The sequence below is a fragment of the Trachemys scripta genome, chromosome 4, assembly GCF_013100865.1.
Source record: "Trachemys scripta elegans isolate TJP31775 chromosome 4, CAS_Tse_1.0, whole genome shotgun sequence".
NCBI classification, from domain to species: Eukaryota; Metazoa; Chordata; order Testudines; family Emydidae; genus Trachemys; species Trachemys scripta.
In genome coordinates, this window is record NC_048301.1 from 66,319,372 (window position 1) to 66,337,084 (window position 17,713).

The following is a 17,713-nucleotide window of genomic DNA, read 5'->3' on the forward strand; positions in this document are numbered from 1 at the left end:
GTGCCCTTGCAATAGCTTGAGTGAATTACAGTCATTCATCCATTTGGTATGATAACCTTAATTCTAAGTGTCACCAGTAGTCCCAGTCTTAATTATACTCCGTCTTCCCTAGAGGACCTTCTGCTATTAGGCCACTTGTTACCGATCTTGTCATCCTGCAGCTGCTTGCTGTACTTAAAATCCTAGTCTCAATGAGTTTCACACAGGGGAACATCATCATAGGGCAGGCTTGGTTTACAGCTGAACAGCTTGATACCATTGGTGGATTTGACTTGTTTTGTTCATCAAGATGGCATATACTCCAGACTCTCAGCCTTTGAGTATCTCAATTGGAGCCCTGGTTGGCTAGGTTGAAATAGCACTTCATCACCCACAGCCCTAGAAGCCAGCTGTTTCATTTGACCCTGATTTTTTTTCTGCTCTCATAACTTCTCTGCTCATGGATTCCTATGTACATGTAGCTATATCCTCTAGTACAGGGACATGGAGGTGCAACTGCCATGTTTCCTGCAAGTGGGCAGGGGGAGCATGAGTGATGGTTTGGCAGACCCATCATTTCTTCCTGCTCTTTCTCTTTTGCAACCTCCTTTCCAGGTTCATTGTGACAGTACAGAGGCTTGTTTCACTTTACATGAGGAAAGTGACTGGGATTCCAGGGAGAATCTCCATGAGTGACCATCTCGTACCTAGGGTGGACCAGAAAGTGATTGCACGGGGGAATCTGGGCATCCTGGATAGCCCTGCTTGAACTGATTTTAAAGCTTCTCACCCCTTTCCCCGCTGGCCTTAGGATACCAATTCCCTGAAAACAACCAAACTCCTGAGTCCAGTCATCCTCATTTACTAGTCTCAGCTGTTCTCTACACTGTGAGATGAAGGCCATTCACAGTACTGCTTCTTTAGTGCATGCACGTTGAATGCAATCTGGCCTGAGCTTTATGGCATGTTGCCACTCAGTCTATTTTGTTGATCTCTGCAGGCTAGTTACACTCCCTGGGGTGAAAGTTCAAGTTTTTACACAGTAACTATAAAACAAATTTAGTCTACAATTAATTCCAACATGAAAACTTTACTAAGGCTTTTAAGGAAACTAAGCAGTCATGGGGTAACGGGGAAGGTCTTCTCATGGACCAGTAACTAGTTAAAAGATAGGAAACAAAGGGCAGAAGTAAATGGTCAGTTTTCACAATGGAAGGAGGTAAACAGCAAGGTCCTCCAAGGGTCTGTACTGGAACCTGTACTGTTCAACATATTATTTAATGATCTGGAAAAGTGAAATGGCAATGCTTGCATATTCAAAATTATTCGAGATAGTTAAGTCCAAAGCTGACTGTGAAGAGTTGCAGAGGGATATCACAAAACTGGGTGACTGGGCAACAAAATGATGAAATTCAACATTGATAAGTGCAAAGTTATGTACTTTGGAAAAAATATAAATATATAACGATAAGTTCTAACTTAGCTGTTATCACTCAGGAAAGAGATCTTGGAGACGTCATGGATACGTCTCTGAAAACGTCAGTTCAATGCGCAGCAGGGGTCAAAAAGGCTAACAAAATGTTAGGAGCTATTTGGAAAGAGATAGAAAATAAGACCAAAAACCTCATGTGTCACAATATAAATCCATGGTGTAGAGTGTCTGGTTCTGGTCATCTCATATCTAAAAGGATATAATGGAACTGGAAAAGGTTCAGAGAAGGGCAACAAAGATGATCCAGGATATGGAACAGCTTCCATATGTTGAGAGACTGAAAAGGTTAGGGCTGTTCAGTTTAGAAAGAGGAAATATATATAGAGAGAAAATAATAAATGAGATGGAAAAAGTGAATAGAGAAGTTTTATTTGCTTTCCCCACAAACAAACAAAAAATAATCAGCAGGTTGAATACAGTAGAACCTCAGATTACAAACACCAGAGTTCAAACTGATTGGTCAACCACACACCTCATTTGGAACCGGAACAATGCAATCAGGCAGCAGCAGAGACCCACCCACCCCCCCCAAAAAGGCAAATACAGTTCAGTACTGTGTTAAATGCAAACTACTAAAAAAATAAAAGGGAAAGTTTTTTAAAAAAAGATTTGACAAGGCAATGAAACTGTTTCTGTGCTTGTTTCATTTAAATTAAGAGGGTCAAAAGCAGCATTTTTCTTCTGTGTTGTAAAGTTTCAAAGCTGTATTAAGTCAATGTTCAGTTGTAAACTTTTGAAACAACAACCAAAACGTTTTGTTCAGTAACAAACATTTGAGTTACAAACAACTTCCATTCCCAAAGTATTCATAACTCTGAGGTACTATTGTAGAAACAAAAGGAAATATTTTTTCCACACCGTGCACAATTGACCTATAGAACTCCTTGCCAGGGGATGTTGTGAAGGCCAAAAGTATAACTGAGTTCAGAAAGGAGCTAGATAAATTCATGGAGGATAGGTCCACCAATGGGTATTAGCTAAGATAATCAGGGACGTAACTCTGTGCTTGGGGTAACCCTAAACCTCTGCCAGAAGCTGAGGGGAAGATGGATCTCTCAAAAATTGCCCTATCTATACACTTCCCCTGAAGCTCTGGGTTTGGCCGCTGTCAGAGACCAGATACTGGGCTAGATGGACATTAGTCTGACCCGTTATGGCAGTTCTTATGTGAAATTGTTTTTCACTACATCTCAAGTTATGGTTTCATGCTTGAGTACATGTTACCTTTCAGGAATGTTATTTGAAACAAACAAACCTCATGTTAGACAACCAGGAAATGAGGAATTCAAGTTGCACTTCTCCACAAGGTACCCAAGCTCCCGTAACTCTGCCTTCATAGAGATGCCAGGCTGCCATCTTCCCTCCTTTGCATGCAGAGCATTAAAAGCACGCACCACAGAGCATTGATTCTAAAATGTAAACTATGAATGCCCGAATGCTAATTGTGCTGCGTTGTCAACACAGTAACTCTTTCTCTTTTCACATGACGTTTGCACAATAGCATAATCTGGGCACATGACATTTGTAAAAGGAGACCTGCTAGCCTGTTTCCTGGCATTGGTAGAACTGGTTGCCACATTGAATCACGGGGCCTGGTTCTGAGGGCTTGATGAGCGCCATCTACAATGTACTGAATACCTTCAGCTCCTTGCCAGATTCTGCCCTTAGAGTGAGAGCCAAAGCCCTTGGGAAGACTCACATTGACTTCATGAGGCTTTGGATCAGGCCCTTAATGAGGTGTGGGAAATAATTGCCTTCACTGGGTTATTTGTCTAATCAGAAATTTGTAAAATTCTGTGTGTGTTCTAAGTATGATCCTAAAGAAGGTTGTGAAGCAGCACAATAATTATATGCTTAATGTTGAGGCTTTCTAGTCTTTGTGGTCACCAATAAAAGGAAATTCTGTAGTGCTTGGATTAAGAAGTAGGAGTTTCTGATTTTGTAGGGCCCAGGTATGGAGACAGAGTTAAGATGGTTTGGGGGTCGTGTTTGAGAAGTGTAACCTTCACTCTGCATTTTATAATGTGTGAGGATTGTACGGTGTTGTTCTTAAAAGCTCTCATTCTTGAAAGGTAATACACACCCAAACTGCTGAGATGTGCCTGCCTCAAGTGAGTCTAGAGAGTTTTTCAGGCCTCCAACAAGCCAACGTAAGTCTGTCAGGGTCTGAAAAGGCTCAGGCCTCCTGTTGTCTGCAGTCCCATCCCTCTGCAGGTGTCCTAAGGTTTGCAGGACAAGGACTCCCTTCCTGCAGACCTCAGAGGTCTGCAGAGTGAGGAGCATATGAAAATTGGAGGGGAGTGATGGAGAATCCACCAGGAACCTCGATAAGTTGTTCCAATAGTTAATCACCCTCACTGCTCAAAATGTATTTCCAGGATTAATTTGTCTGGCTTCAGCTTCCAGCCATTGGATCATATTATACCTTCTTTGCTAGACTGAAGATCCCTTTATTAAATATTTGTTTCTCATGTAGGCACTTATGGACTGTAATAGACTCACCGCTTAACCTTCTCTTTGTTAAGCTAAATAGATTGAGTATCTTGAATCTATCACTAAAAAGCAGGTTTTCTAATCCTTTAATCATTCTTGTGGCTCTTCTCTCACCTTCCTGCTAACCGTACTCCCTCCTTATCCCCCATTCTCTTGTTTAGGTCCCCAGTACATTTCTAGGTATCCCAAATATCACAGGGGTATTTGGGGATATTGGGCTAACCCTAAATACCAGTGATATTTAGGGAACTATTCAGCTGGCTGAATAGCACCCGTTAGGGACGATAGTTTCCTCTTGCATTAGTCCAAATGTTTTTTATCACACCTTTTGTCACTCTCCTATTGCCTGTGAAGTAGCATTTTTGGCATATGTGGGTCAGATTATCCAGCTGTCCGTTTCAGCAGTAGTAAAGGATGCGGCTGCCAGCAATAACATGTGCTTTAAACATATGGTGGATGTTATAAATTTCTGCTATTTTCCTTCATTTAAATGAATTCAACTCTCAGATACATTGGAGGATGGGAATGGGAAATGGGCCTGACTTCAGGGGCTCTGAGGCTCTCTCTATTTTCTGCATCACTTGTAGATTGGTGAGCTGAAGCACTGGTGTGGACTTGACAGCTCCCCAGAACTAGATCCCAGGCTGTCAGTTCCCATCTCTCCTTCACTTTTGGCTTCTGTTCTATATGTCTGAATTGTTTCTACTTGGCTCCCCAGACAGCAGCAGGGGCATTTGCAGTTCTTAGCCAACCCCCCCCAGAAGAACTTCTAGTAAAGGAAAGCCAACTTCTCTACTGTAAAATGCCCCCTAGTGGCAGTAAGTACACACAGCTGCTGCAGAAGTTTTCTGCCTCAAATGGGGGCAATGCATGAAGTGTGCAGGTTTTAGTGTGAGCCGTGAACCCATAAGGGAGATGGTGGAAGATGCAGGAATATCAGGGATGTACATGGGGATAAGCAGTGACTCTCAATCCCTACTCTTGCTAGTCCAAAGTGTTGAATCTCTGTCTGTAGGAGCAGTGAGAGCCCCAATGACACCAAAATGTAGTGGGGCAAGACGAATAGCTCAGACTTGAATACAGAAGCTGTGGAAGGTCTAGGGCCAACAGCAATGAATGGATACCAGTCACAGGGGTTTTGTATGAACAAGAAAAACTGTTCCTGGGATGTGTATTTGGGACTTTTTCTCTAGTAGCTGTACCTCTCAAATGGCCACTGTCTACACTACCAATTTGTGTTGACAAAAGTGATGTCGACACCCAAAAGTCGACATAATAAAAATCGCAATTTCGTGTTCACACTTGCTACTTCTGTTGGCAGATTGCGTCCACAGTGGGGGCACCATCATCAACAGTGTGAGCAATGCACTGTGGGTACCTATCCCACAGTCCTTCTGTCACTAGGTCTTGTGGGATGATGGAGTGGATTGCGGTGCATCTTGGGACATCTAAATGTCCCGTGATGCATTGCTTTCTGTCCCAGAACTCCATGGGCTTCTGGCTTTCTTTTGCGGCAGTTTTTTCAGCGGCCCTTCTTTGCTGTGCACCCCGGCATCTTGATGAGAAGGGATGGATCCCGCACTGCTCTCCTATGCTCTGTTAACTGTCATGAAGACCTCGTAGAGGGCAGTGCAGTTAATTGTGAAGTTCCTAACTGAGGAAGACTCGCAGGTGCTTGACATTCTGCACGATATGGATAGGAGCAATTTTAGATAGCTTTTGGCATTCACAGAGCAGGTGCATAGGATAGATCGTCGCTTTTGGGCTCATGAAACAAGCACTGAATGGTGGGGTCGTATCGTCATGCAGGTGTGGGATGACGAGCAGTGGCTACAGAACTTTCAGATGCGGAAAGCACCTTCCTGGAACTGTGCGCGGAGCTGGCCCCAGACCTGTGGCACAAGGACATCAGAATGAGAGCTGCCTTCTCAGTAGAGAAGTGTGTGGCAATCGCTGTGTGGAAGCTGGCAACTCCAGACTGCTACCGGTCAGTTGCAAATCAATTTGGAATGGGGAAGTCGACCGTTGGGGCTGTGTTAATGCAAGTGTGCAGGGCAATAAATCACATCCTGCTATGAAGGACCGTGACTCTGGGAAATGTGTGTGAAATAGTGGACGGCTTTGCAGAAATGGGTTTCCCTAACTGTGGAGGGGCGATAGATGGCACATACATTCTAATTTTGACACCAGACCACCTTGAGATGGAATACCTCAATAGGAAGGGGTACTTCTCCATGGTGTTGCAGGTGCCTGTGGATCACCGTGGGCATTTTACTGACATCAACATGGGGTGGTCTGGGAAGGTGCATGACGCATGCATCTTCAGGATCACCAGCTTGTACAGAAAGTGCAAGCGGGGACTTTCTTTCCTAACCAGAAGATTATGGGGGGTGGGGTTGAAATGCCCATAGTGATCCTTGGAGACCCTGTGTACCCCTTACAACTGTGGTTCATGAAACCTTACACGGGACACCTGGACAGCAATAAGGAGCAGTTCAACAACAGGCTTAGTAGGTGCTGGATGACAGTTGAATGTGCCTTTGGCAGATTAAAGGTACACTGGTGATGCCTTTCTGGCAGGTTGGACCTCACTGAGGCTAATATTTCCAGGGTCATAGCCGCGTGCCGTACATTGTGTAATTAGGGTGACAAGATCACAGGGATGAAATATCGGGACGCGGGGAGGGGCGGAGGGGGGGCGGAGCAAAAAAAAATAAAGCGGTTTCGCAGGGGCGGGGGGCATTAGCAGGCCCCAGCCGCGCCGGGCGCATGTGCTGCCCACCCCAGGGCAAAAGCTGGCCCCGATGCAGAAGGGGCTAGGGATAAAGAGGGCATGGGGGGGGACAAGAAGCAAAGTCTGGGGCTGGCCGCGGCGCGGGCGTGCAAGGGGCCAGGGCTGGCACAGCCGAGCCACAGCAGCGGCCGGTCGCCTGAGGGGCTCCAGGCTTGGCAACGGGCAGGAGCCAGGGCTTTTCCCAGCCCTGCAGAGCCTCCCGCCCCCCAGCCCGCCGTGGGCACATGCGGCGCGTCCCGCTGCCGGCAGGGAGCCCCGCGCCTCTCCCGCTCGGCTGCCCTCCAGCGGCTCCTTCCCGGCGGGGCCGCGGCAACTTTCCCTTCCCCTCCTACGCTCCTAGTAGTTGCCCGACCCTCCTCCTAACCTCCTCCCTCCATGGAGAGATCCAATGGGGGAAGGAGGGGGCGGAGTCGGGGGGGGGCGTGAGCGCCGGAGCGGAGGGCAAAATTGCTTTTTTGTCCAGTGTCCCGACCGAACATCGGTCGGGACGCGGGACAAAGAAGGAAATATCGGGACTGTCCCGATAAAATCGGGACGTCTGGTCACCCTATGTGTAATCTCTGTGAAGCTAAGGGTGAAAGGTTTGCTCAGGGGTGGAGTGCTGAGGCAGACTCCTTGGCCACTGATTTTGAGCAACTAGATACCAGGGCTGACTGAGGAGCCCAGAGGGGAGCTATTCGAATCAGGGAGGCTTTGAGGCAGCACTTTGACAATGACCACCAGTAACGTATATCTCTGTGTGAGTTGCTTTGTTACATTACATGTAGTTTTCCTAGGGGGGAAATGTCACCATTTGGGGCATTATATTCCTGTAATAAAGTGATTAAAAGGCCTGTGCATGTATTGGCAGTGCCTGCAATCTCACCTTGTAGGAAAAAAAAAGAGATGATTTACCATTATAAAAGTCTGCTTTTATTGCACAAGAAAAAGCACACACAAACACACAGATGCTTGGCAGGAAAGGAGGAACCAGGGAAGGGCAGACTTTCACAACTGTGTGTAGGTCCAGCTATCATTGTGAAAGTTGTCCAAGGGGGTGGAGTGAAGAGGAAACTGAGAAGTCCTGGAAGGTGGAAAGAAATGTGCGGGAGGAGTTTGGGGGGGCATGGAAAAGAGTTCTGAATGTGCTGCAGTAGAGGTCGAGCACTGATCTGCTCAGTCTGCTGCATTATTAAAGACTTCAGCATCTGCGTTTGCTCCTCCATTACTTTAATCATCTGCTCAGTAGCGTTCTTAACAAACCCGTGATTCTCTTTTCTGTCCTGCTATTTGGCTTCCCAGCACTCCTTGCGTTCCCTTTTTTCTGCATTGGAACATGTCTTCTTTGCTGAGTCTTGGGCGCTTTCTTTTCTGGTGCAGACGCTTGGCAGGGGTGTGTGGGGTGTTCCCGAAGGCCACATCTGGTGAAGCACAAGGGACGATGCACAGAAGCGAGATTGTTAAATGTACGCACAGCACTGAAACATTTTAATTAAATACACCTTTGCAACATTGGCATCGCTTTCTCACTGACCCTAGCCAGGCACACATCTCTGCGAACACCCAAAGCATGGCGAATGTTGGCGGGGGGGAGGAAGGGGCGCTCCACATGGGGAAAAGAGCACATACTCTTTGCAAGGGTCATGGTGCAGCATTCTAGGGAACAAATTGTAAAATTCTCCAACACTTTTCCACATGTGGGGTAATTCTAGCAGACATCTCACTGCTAAAGGTAAGCAGGGAAATGAGGGTACATCTACTCCATGCTTGTGGCTTCCGCCCTGCTCCCTATGGTGCTTGTCTATGTGCCACTTTGGACCCACACAAGTGATTTCCATATGGCACGGGAAAGTTTCCTACAATGAGGGAAGGAACAAAGCTGCTCTGCCAGGAAACCTTCAGCAGAGGATTACTGAGTACCTCCAGGAAACTTCCTTGGAGATCTCTCTGGAGGATTCCCGTGAGATCTTGGCGCGCATCAATACCCTGTTCTGCTGTATTGATTAGCTACACAGGGAAATGTCCAGCTCACAGAAACACAGCCAGCCTCCCACATTTCTTTGCCCTGAACCCACCTCCGCACTACACAAGCCACAGACACTTTCCAGGAGTCTCATCTCCTGCTTCTTGCTCACTGCTGAGAGCAACTGCTGAGACTGACTAGGTACCTCTGGAGTGGAGAACAATTCCTGGCTGCCTGCTCCACCAGGCAACTCCACCGGGAGCTGCACATCCTCATCTAACTCCACCTCTTCATCAATAACTTCGTCCTCTGGGTTAGGTCCTCTTTCCGCCATCTCCGTGCCCTCCAAAGTATCCACGGGGCTCTTGGCGATGGAGGTGAGGTCACTACTGAGGATAGCATCCAGCTCCTTATAGAACCTGCAGGTCTTAGGTGAAGCAGCGGAGCAATGGTTTGCCTCCCTCACCTTATGGTACGCCTGCCTCAGCTCCTTAATCTTCGCTTTGCACTGCAGTGTGTCCCGATCATAGCCTTTTTCGCACAAGCCTCGATAAATCTGCCAGTAGGTATCCCAGTTCCTATGACTCGAGCGCAGCTGGGACTGCACGGCCTCCTGTCCCCATATACTGAGCAGATCCAACAGCTCCGTTGTGGTCCAAGCGGGAGAGCATTTGCTGCAATAACCTGCCATGATCACTGGGGAAGATGCAATGAGACCTCTCCATGCCGAGCCAACAGGAAATGGAATTTCAAAAATCCCCAGGGCTTCTTTGAGGGAGGAATAGCTCAGTGGTTTGAGCATTGGCCTGCTAAACCTAGGGTTGTGAGTTCAATCCTTGAGGGGGCCATTTAGGGATCTGGGGCAAAAATCTGTCTAGGGATTGGTCTTGCTTTGAGCAGGGGGTTGGACTAGATGACCTCCTGAGATCCCTTCCAACCCTGATATTCTATGATGGTTAGTTACCTGGCTGTAGGGCAGTGGAATTCAAACTGCTGACCAAAGCAATCAGGATGGGCATTGTGGGACACCTCCTGGAGGCCCATTAAAGCAATGAAATGAAGCATGGTGTCTACACTTGCACTTTGTCAAAAAAAAAATGTAAGGGAAAAAGACATAAATCTATTGTGAGTATGGATGTATTTTGTCACCAAAACTGGGCATTTTCCCTCGCAAAAGTTGCCTTGCAGTGTGTACGCACTAACTGTTTTTGGGTTGACAAATGGCAGTTTTGGTGACAAAACTTGGTAGTGTAGACAAGGCCTTCATGTGATGTTCCTTAAATCGAGGCACATTTGAGAGGTACATTAGTATTACGCAAGCTGTATTCTTCCTCAAATGGATGCCTAAGCATCCTCATTCTACCTCTTCAGAGTTCAGTGTGATGTAGCCTAGTCCAGCCCTTATAGCTCCCTATCTTCATTTTCTAAGGGGGGATAAGCATCTTTACAGTCAACTTAAAGGGCTTGTTTAGTGTAACAAGGCTCCCTGTCCCAATTAGCAGAATCAGCTAGGAGCCTCAACTGCCTTCTCAAAGCCTCAGACAAACTGGAAAAGACAGCATTCCTTATTCTATCCACATTGCAATACAGTTGTCCTGCTCCCAGGGACTCTGCAAAGCCTGACAGGAATCCAGATGAGGATTCACTACAGCTCTTTTAAGTTTCCTAGGGCAGCCAGTAGGTACCTTTTGAAAGCATGATGGGTGTTTATTTTGATCTAGAAATCAAGACCAGTGTTTCTGATCCAAGACAGTTTACCTGTTGTGTCTCAAAAAGACTTGTACACATCCCTCCACAGAAGGGAATGCCCCTCTCGGGGTGGGGGGAGGGGGAAAGTACGCCTCATTGTCTGGCATGTGTGACACCCATGAAAAGGTTACACTGCTGGAAACAGTGTCTGGCCATCAGGGTAGATGAGTTGTTCTCCTGATGTAATGTTTCTAACTGATTATACTGTCTGGGGAGCTACAATGGGCAGAGTTTTCCAGGTATTCAAATATTGGAATTCTCCCTCTTCATTTTCCTTGTACGGCTTTAATTAAGTTCAGTTGGTCTAATCTCATTAAAATCTGGTTTTCTCTATTACCTCTGGACTGGCATGTACTACTACTCTAGCCACAATACATTGCAAAGCAGGCAGCTCAAACCTAAGGAAAAGGTTGTACTACTGTTAGGATTTCCTGAAGTTCCTTTTTGCTAACTTGTTGAGATTCCTATTCCACTGTGGAATAGTAACAAGGTGGCTTTGGTGATGGAGAAGACTCAGACTGGCGTGTTTCTGAGGGAAGGGGAACTGCTCAGGCCTGGTCTACACTTAAAAGCTAGGTTGACATAGGTACAGCACTCAGGGTGTGAAAATTTCACATCCCTGAGCACTGTAGTTATACCGGCCTAGCCCCTGGTGTAGACAAGGCTAGGTTGATGAAAGGATTCTTCCACTGCCCTACTGACCATCACTTGGGAAGGTGGATTACCTACGGTTACGGAAAAACCCCTTGGTAACAGGGTGTGCTGAGTCAGGAGCTAACTTAGCACTCTGTCACTCCAGTCTCCACCAGTATATATTAATGGGGACCTTACTGGAAGGCGGATAGTTGACTGAGGGTGCCACTTCACTGAGGAGAGCTACAGCTGAGGGTCTGATTGAGGGGGAAGCAACTCCAACTCCTAGGATAAGATAAGCAGACAGAAAGGCAGTGCTGGGGAAGAGGAGGGAGCTGAAGGAAGGCAGAGATAGGCAAGACTGGCTGCTGCTAGTACTAGTCCCTGCCCTAGAAGCAAGTGGGGAAGCTGACTCTGGACAGTAAATGTATGTAAATAACACTGCAGGCTGTGGCCTGCTGGAAAAAACACAGTACTGTACAATATGGTGGTGGCAAAGGAGATCTAGAGTGGTTTTGGTTTGTGTTTAAAGCTTGAATGGTCTCTCAGTGGATTGCCCCGTGACACCCTCCTGTCACTGTAGGAAGCATCTACACTACAGAGCTGCTGTAGCTGTACCACTGTAGCACCTCTAGTGTAGACGTGATCTTAGGCCTCATCATTGCCCTCAAACTCCATAAACTGCCCTAATTGGTGAGTGATGGCCTGATGCCCACATGTCCTTAAGTACGTTTTACAGTTCCTCCTGGCTTCACTGATTTGCCCTGTGAAAAAGCTAATAAAAGCAAAATCCCCCAGCATCATTGTCACATAGGGAATGGCAGGAGCAATTGTCACAGTTTTCTGAGCTGCTTAGTGAAAGGAATCAAACAAAACAGCCACTCCAACATCTCCTTCCTTCTGCTGCTTTTTTCTAGCACTAATTCTCCAGAAGCTCCACTACTATGTTCATTGTTCTAATGATATTTTTGTGATTCCTTCTTAGCTTTGATCCAGCGCCTTTCCCCAGAATTAAATGCATACTTTAAAAAACAGCCTCTTATTTTATATATACATTTTCCAAGGAGGCGGTATGTTACCAGAGCTACTGGGGCTGGAAAAGGGATTGAGGGGAAATGCAACCAAAAATGGAGGCAATGGTACTAGGTTTGGAGGTACTGGTCAGGCTTCAAGGAGATAGATGGGTAAAATATTTGCTTTTCAAAGGTGAATGTTGGGCTAAATTTATATAATATAATTTTAAAAATGAATTTTCTTAAGATCCTGGATGGAACTAAAATGACCTGCTGACAAAGTCTTATTCAGTGGTTCTCAAACTGTGATTTGTGGATCAGTCTGGGATACAGATCCTTTCCTGTTAACTATTCTTAAACCCATGTAGTAAGGGTATGGTCCATGAGAAGATCTGGCCGTGGTGTTTAGAAATTTGGGAGGAGTGGTGACTCCATGAGGAAGTCACTGAGGTAGGAATTTGTCCCCAAAATGAAAATGTAGAACATTACTGATTCCTACATAACTTGGGTATTTACAAGTAATTTTGGCAGCAAAAGAGCTACTCAAGGGATATGGTTCTATTCACTTCTCTGATGCTTAGTACCAATGCCCTGGGTTTCCTACACTTATCTCTAAACTTTAAAGTAGTTCCACATGCTACTGTTGTTCAGTAAAAATGTATTTGGACTCATGGCCTAAGGAAGAAAGGGTCTGTGTCACAAAAATAATCCCCTGAGCCATCCCATGCCATCATGTCAGATTTTGTGTGGTTATTAGCAAAGCAAAACAAAACAAAACATGCCTGTGGTCTGTGTAGGACCCACAAGATATTGGGATTTGTTCTTGGTGGTTTCTTTTTCCTATTTCAGTAGTTTATTTTAAGGAAGAAAGGGGCTAAGAGTTACAATAAGAAAAGAACTTCAAGGTGCTGTGGCATAAATCTACTTTGTAGATTAATCAACCTGACTGCATCAATGTCACAGAAAGTGGGGAGCAGACAGAATAGTTCCTCACAATCATCCATTCACCTGGTTACGGCCAACCATCAGCTTAATGAAGCTCAGGGCAATGTCAGTCCAAATCTTTTGGCATTACAGAGTGAAAATGGGATTAACTGTGTTCTGAGAGCTACCCGCAGGACTGGCTTTCTGATCTATGAGCCCCAAATAAGAACAAGGTCTCAAAATGCCGAGGGGGGAGAGAGGACAGGAGTACTTTTCCCCACCTTCCCCAAACCTGCTGATTGAGGGACAGGTTGGTGGCCAGTCAATTGGGAGTTTGCCTAAGGCACTCCAAGAAGAAGCTTACATTGTTTGAGTTTAAGGCTGGCTGTGACCTCAAAAGATAGCCCCTGTAATCAAACAGGAATCTTCTGAGCACTGAGGAATCCAGGCCACTGACTGACTGGGGAAGAGGAGGTGGTCGTCTTCATAGCAGCCTCATGATACACATGCCTTGGTGTTGGTAACCATGTTCCTTTTCTGTTTGCTCTGCAGATCCTGTGTGGGAAGGAGATCCCCCGTTGGGTGAATCGCCTAGCCTACTTCAGCTCGTGCATCCCTTTCCTCCAAAGTTGCCTCCCCAAGGAGTGGCTGACCCCAGCAGCCTTGCAGAGCCACATCAACCTCGGCCTCCACAAGGAAGAGCAGGAAGACACGACAGATGAGGAGTCCCCATCCACTTCTGCGGCTGCCTCAGCCTCAGGCACCTCGCGAACCTGTAGGCATACCCGGGTCTAAGCTGTGCCCAACATGCTCCCTTCTCTCGCTCTCTGGGTTTCTTCTATTTCTTTCTAATTTCCTCTCTTACAGCACCTTTTTTTCACCTTCTTTTCTTCGCCCAAGAACATTGGGGGAAACACACTTTAATGAGAAGACGAGCTCTTGATCCTTCTCGAAGGGTTGTCACTACTGTTGCTTGGCAAAATGATGCTGAACTATAGCATTGTGCTGACGAGTGTGGTGGCTAACCTGGATTCTCCTCCCAAGGCCCCCTGTGCTCCTTGATCCACAGAGAACTGTTGACTTTTTGGGCACGAGAGCATGGGACTGGAGGGGAACCATACTGTGAAGTTCCTTGGCTGGAACTGTTTTTATTCTTTTATTTTCCCCTCTCTCTCCTCTCCAGTTCTGTCAAGACTGCCCCCCACCTACAGCATTCCTCCTGGACGTACCAAATGAAGGAAGCAGAACCTCAGCTTGACTTTTTCATCTCTAAGACCAGCAACAAGCTCCTACCAATCTTCTTTTTTGTAATTACCAGGTTTCTAAATCATTCGAAGGACAAGTGAAAGGTACTGCTGTTCTACGACCACCAGTTTTCTGTGTTAGAATTTAAGAGATCAGAGGACTGCCTTCCCCCCAACAACAATACCAAATTTACCTAGAAAACAAATGTGTAATGGTGATTTTTATTTGGTTACAACAGGGGGTGGGGGCTAATGCTTGGGGGTAGCTACTAAGTAGATGCAGGGGTGTTCTCTGGTGGATTGGTTCTCTTACTTCCCCTACCCAAGTCACCAGTTTCACATCCCTGGTTTGCTGTTTCCCTTCCTTTTCAGTGGGGTGTTAAATCTGTCTTCTGGCTGACTAGCCAGCTGCCTCTGGCAACCTGTGTTTTGGGGAGAGACTTTTGGAGTGAGAGGGTGGTGAGAGGGAATCCCTTGGGCAAATTGCTATTTCCTGCAGTCTTTCTTCCCAGAACCACAGAACCCAACATATGGGTCCCTTGGCAGCCATCTACCCAGTCTAAATTTAAAACCAAGCCAGGAAGGCGAAAACTATCTAGACAGAGAATAAACCAGAAGAACTAACATTTGTTCCCCTGCCTCAGAGGCTGTTTTGGGATGGAGAGGGCAGCTTGGAATCCTGTCAGGAAGCAGAGGATGCTGCACCATGTACATCCCCATGGCATCTTTTGTTACATAACAATCTCTTTATTTCAGTCATTTGGGATAGAAAAGGGGCAAGGCTGGTTGACCAACCACCCCAGCATTAAGAACAGGAGTACTTGTGGCACTTTAGAGACTAACAAATTTATCTAAGCATAAGCTTTAGATGTATTATGCCCATGATGATGGTTTCTGTGGTGGAGGGAAGGTGGAGAAGGGAGCAGGTACGCCAATTCCATTATTCAATCACCTAACCAGGAATTAAGTTCAGCGGCTACACCAGCATGGAAAAAGGAAAATCTAGGTCCCTCTTCCCCCACCAGCTATGCAGAAGAGGAAGACAAGAGTCTGAGGATGCATGTGTAATGTATTGACTTAGGGCCTGATTCTTGGAAGTGCTGCGCACCAGCAGCTCCAGCTGAAGGCAGGAGGAGCTCTGGGTGCTCAGTGCCTCTGAAAATCAGGCTGTTAATGTGGATAATCCTGTCTCCTGCTGGTGGTCAGCCACAGTGAGAATAACAGCCTGCTAATTACAACCAGCTACGCAAACTACTCCATTAGCTCAAGTTTATAGAAATTGTGGGCTTGGAATTGAAAGTCCTGGGTTTGATCCCCACTGATATGCCTAATGTCTGTACATACGTGGCCTCAGTTTGTTACGTGTATGTATCTATATGCCCAGAGAGATTAAGGAATAATGAGAACCCTGTGAAGAGGTTGGGACAACTGCTGCATTCTTGGCAAGGTAGCAGACTCTAGGGGCTTTTGATGGCCAGAAATTCAATCCTTACGGTATGGTCTAACCTCATCCCCCTACAATGATGCACATGTGTACAATGAAACCTTTACAACATGCTTCTAATGTTTCATAATCTCTACAATGAATATTAAAAAGCTGTAGTTCCTAGTATCCCTGCCCAGATCCAAAGTCACATTCTCTGTTAACCTTGACTACCCCGGCTGGTACCCACAATCAGTACCGTGTTGTCAATTATTCCACTGCTCTTGGCATAGCTACCCAGAACCAGCACCACACACTATTATCCTGGGTTCCTGGTGTAGTTGCATAGAGCCAGCATCACATTCTCTATTACCTTGGTTTGTTCCGCGATGATTTACTAGGATCAGCATCATATTCTCCATTCAGGGCCGGCTCCAGGCACCAGCGCAGGAAACAGGTGCTTGGGCGGCCAATGGGAAAGAACGAAGCGGCGCGGTAGAGCTGCCGCCGAAGTGCCGCCGATCGCGGCTTTTTTTTTTTTTTCCTTTGCTGCTCGGGGCAGCAAAAAAGCTGGAGCCAGCCCTGTGTCCATTATTCTGAAGTTGCCAGAGCTGCTGCCGCCCAGACACAACATTACACAATACAGTACTGCACACTCAGTTGCCCTGCAGTGACTCATGTCACTGCCTAAACCAGCCATGCAATTTCCATTTTTTTGAAGTTCCCAGGGTCGCTGCCAAAAACCAGCATTGTGACCGCAGGTATGTGCAGTGACTGGAAGGAATTGAGTGGAGATCTCCCGGAGCTTTCATTTGAAGGGAACATTGCAGTCAGATTAAGAGGTAATAGCAAATAGTCCCTGATCAACTGCCATCCATCCATCACCCCAACCTGCCATCTTGCATCTGATCTCATATGAAGCATCACATTGGAAGTCCCAGATGGAATCAGGGCTCCAGTGACATACCTTTCCTAAGGAAAATGCTTTCTCGAAATATTTTACTAAACCGCATACATAACTAGCTTTATTTTAATCCAGGCAAGCTGCATTCTTCCTCCATTCAAGCCTTTGGGGAGAGGAGACATTCTTGAGGTTGCAGGACACTCCTTTGGTGCAAGCTGTTAGCACTATAAAAAGATATATATTTTTGCAATGGGAACAAGGTGGTGAAAAAGAATCAAACCATCACTCTGGCTAATTCGTAGCTCAGAATGTGTTCTAGTCCTCAAAACTGCTGCTTACCTCCCCGCCCTGGCCAAGCTACCTGACCAACGGTGACCAGAATAAAGAAAAGCGACACTGTGGAAATAAGTATAATAACAATATTGTTACCTGTGTAATTAACCACATTTTAATGATTAAAATGGAGTTTTTAAAATCTAATGTATTGGTCCCCACTGGTGCAGTTTGTTTATTTTGGGCACTTTGCTTACCCTTCAGAGAGTGAAATTAAACTGGTTGATTTCACTTTCTGGTTCTAGTCACTTTTACTTCCTATTTCTCCTGTACTGCTCAGTGCTGTCCTTTGGGCTCCTAACACTGCCAGGGAAGTTTCAAATACAAACATTTTCCACTGGAAAAAATATATATGTTTGTGTACATTTGGAAAATATTTGTATTCATGTTTTGTTGCTCCCGACCTCTTTTTTCACTTAATTACAAAACCTAAAGTTGGGGCCAAAAATACTTGACAATGTCCTTTTAAAAGGAGACTCAGAGGAGCCATCTTGGCACCTTGAGACTAACAGCTGAGAATGATTCTTCTTATAGAGGGAGTGGCTTGCAAAGATGAGGTGATAAGAGTTCAGGCATGGTTATACTAATGCTGGGACACTAGCTTCATCCAAGAGGAGAAGTGTAGGACAAGAGAAAGAGAGGTAAGCAATAAACAGAATCTGCTCTCAGAAACTATATTTCAATAATGCCAGCTCTCCTGATTTGGGGAGACATTTCTTTCAGAAGGCCCTTGTCACTTGGCTTCTTCCCTCTCCTGATCCAGGATTTGGGGACCCCCAGCTCTGAAATG

The 17,713-nt window shown here is 46.0% G+C and overlaps 1 protein-coding gene across 1 annotated transcript in view; it reads left to right on the top strand.

Annotated features, from left to right (window-relative positions):
- LOC117876852 (deubiquitinase DESI2-like) overlaps window positions 1–17,070 on the top strand; it is an 82,134-nt gene extending 65,064 nt beyond the window's left edge. Inside the window, exon 5 of the mRNA XM_034769309.1 lies at window positions 13,572–17,070. Within this exon, the coding sequence (XP_034625200.1) occupies window positions 13,572–13,814 (243 nt within the window). The 3' untranslated portion in view covers window positions 13,815–17,070. The remainder of the gene's footprint in view (window positions 1–13,571) is intronic.
- The last annotated feature ends 643 nt before the right edge of the window (window positions 17,071–17,713 follow it).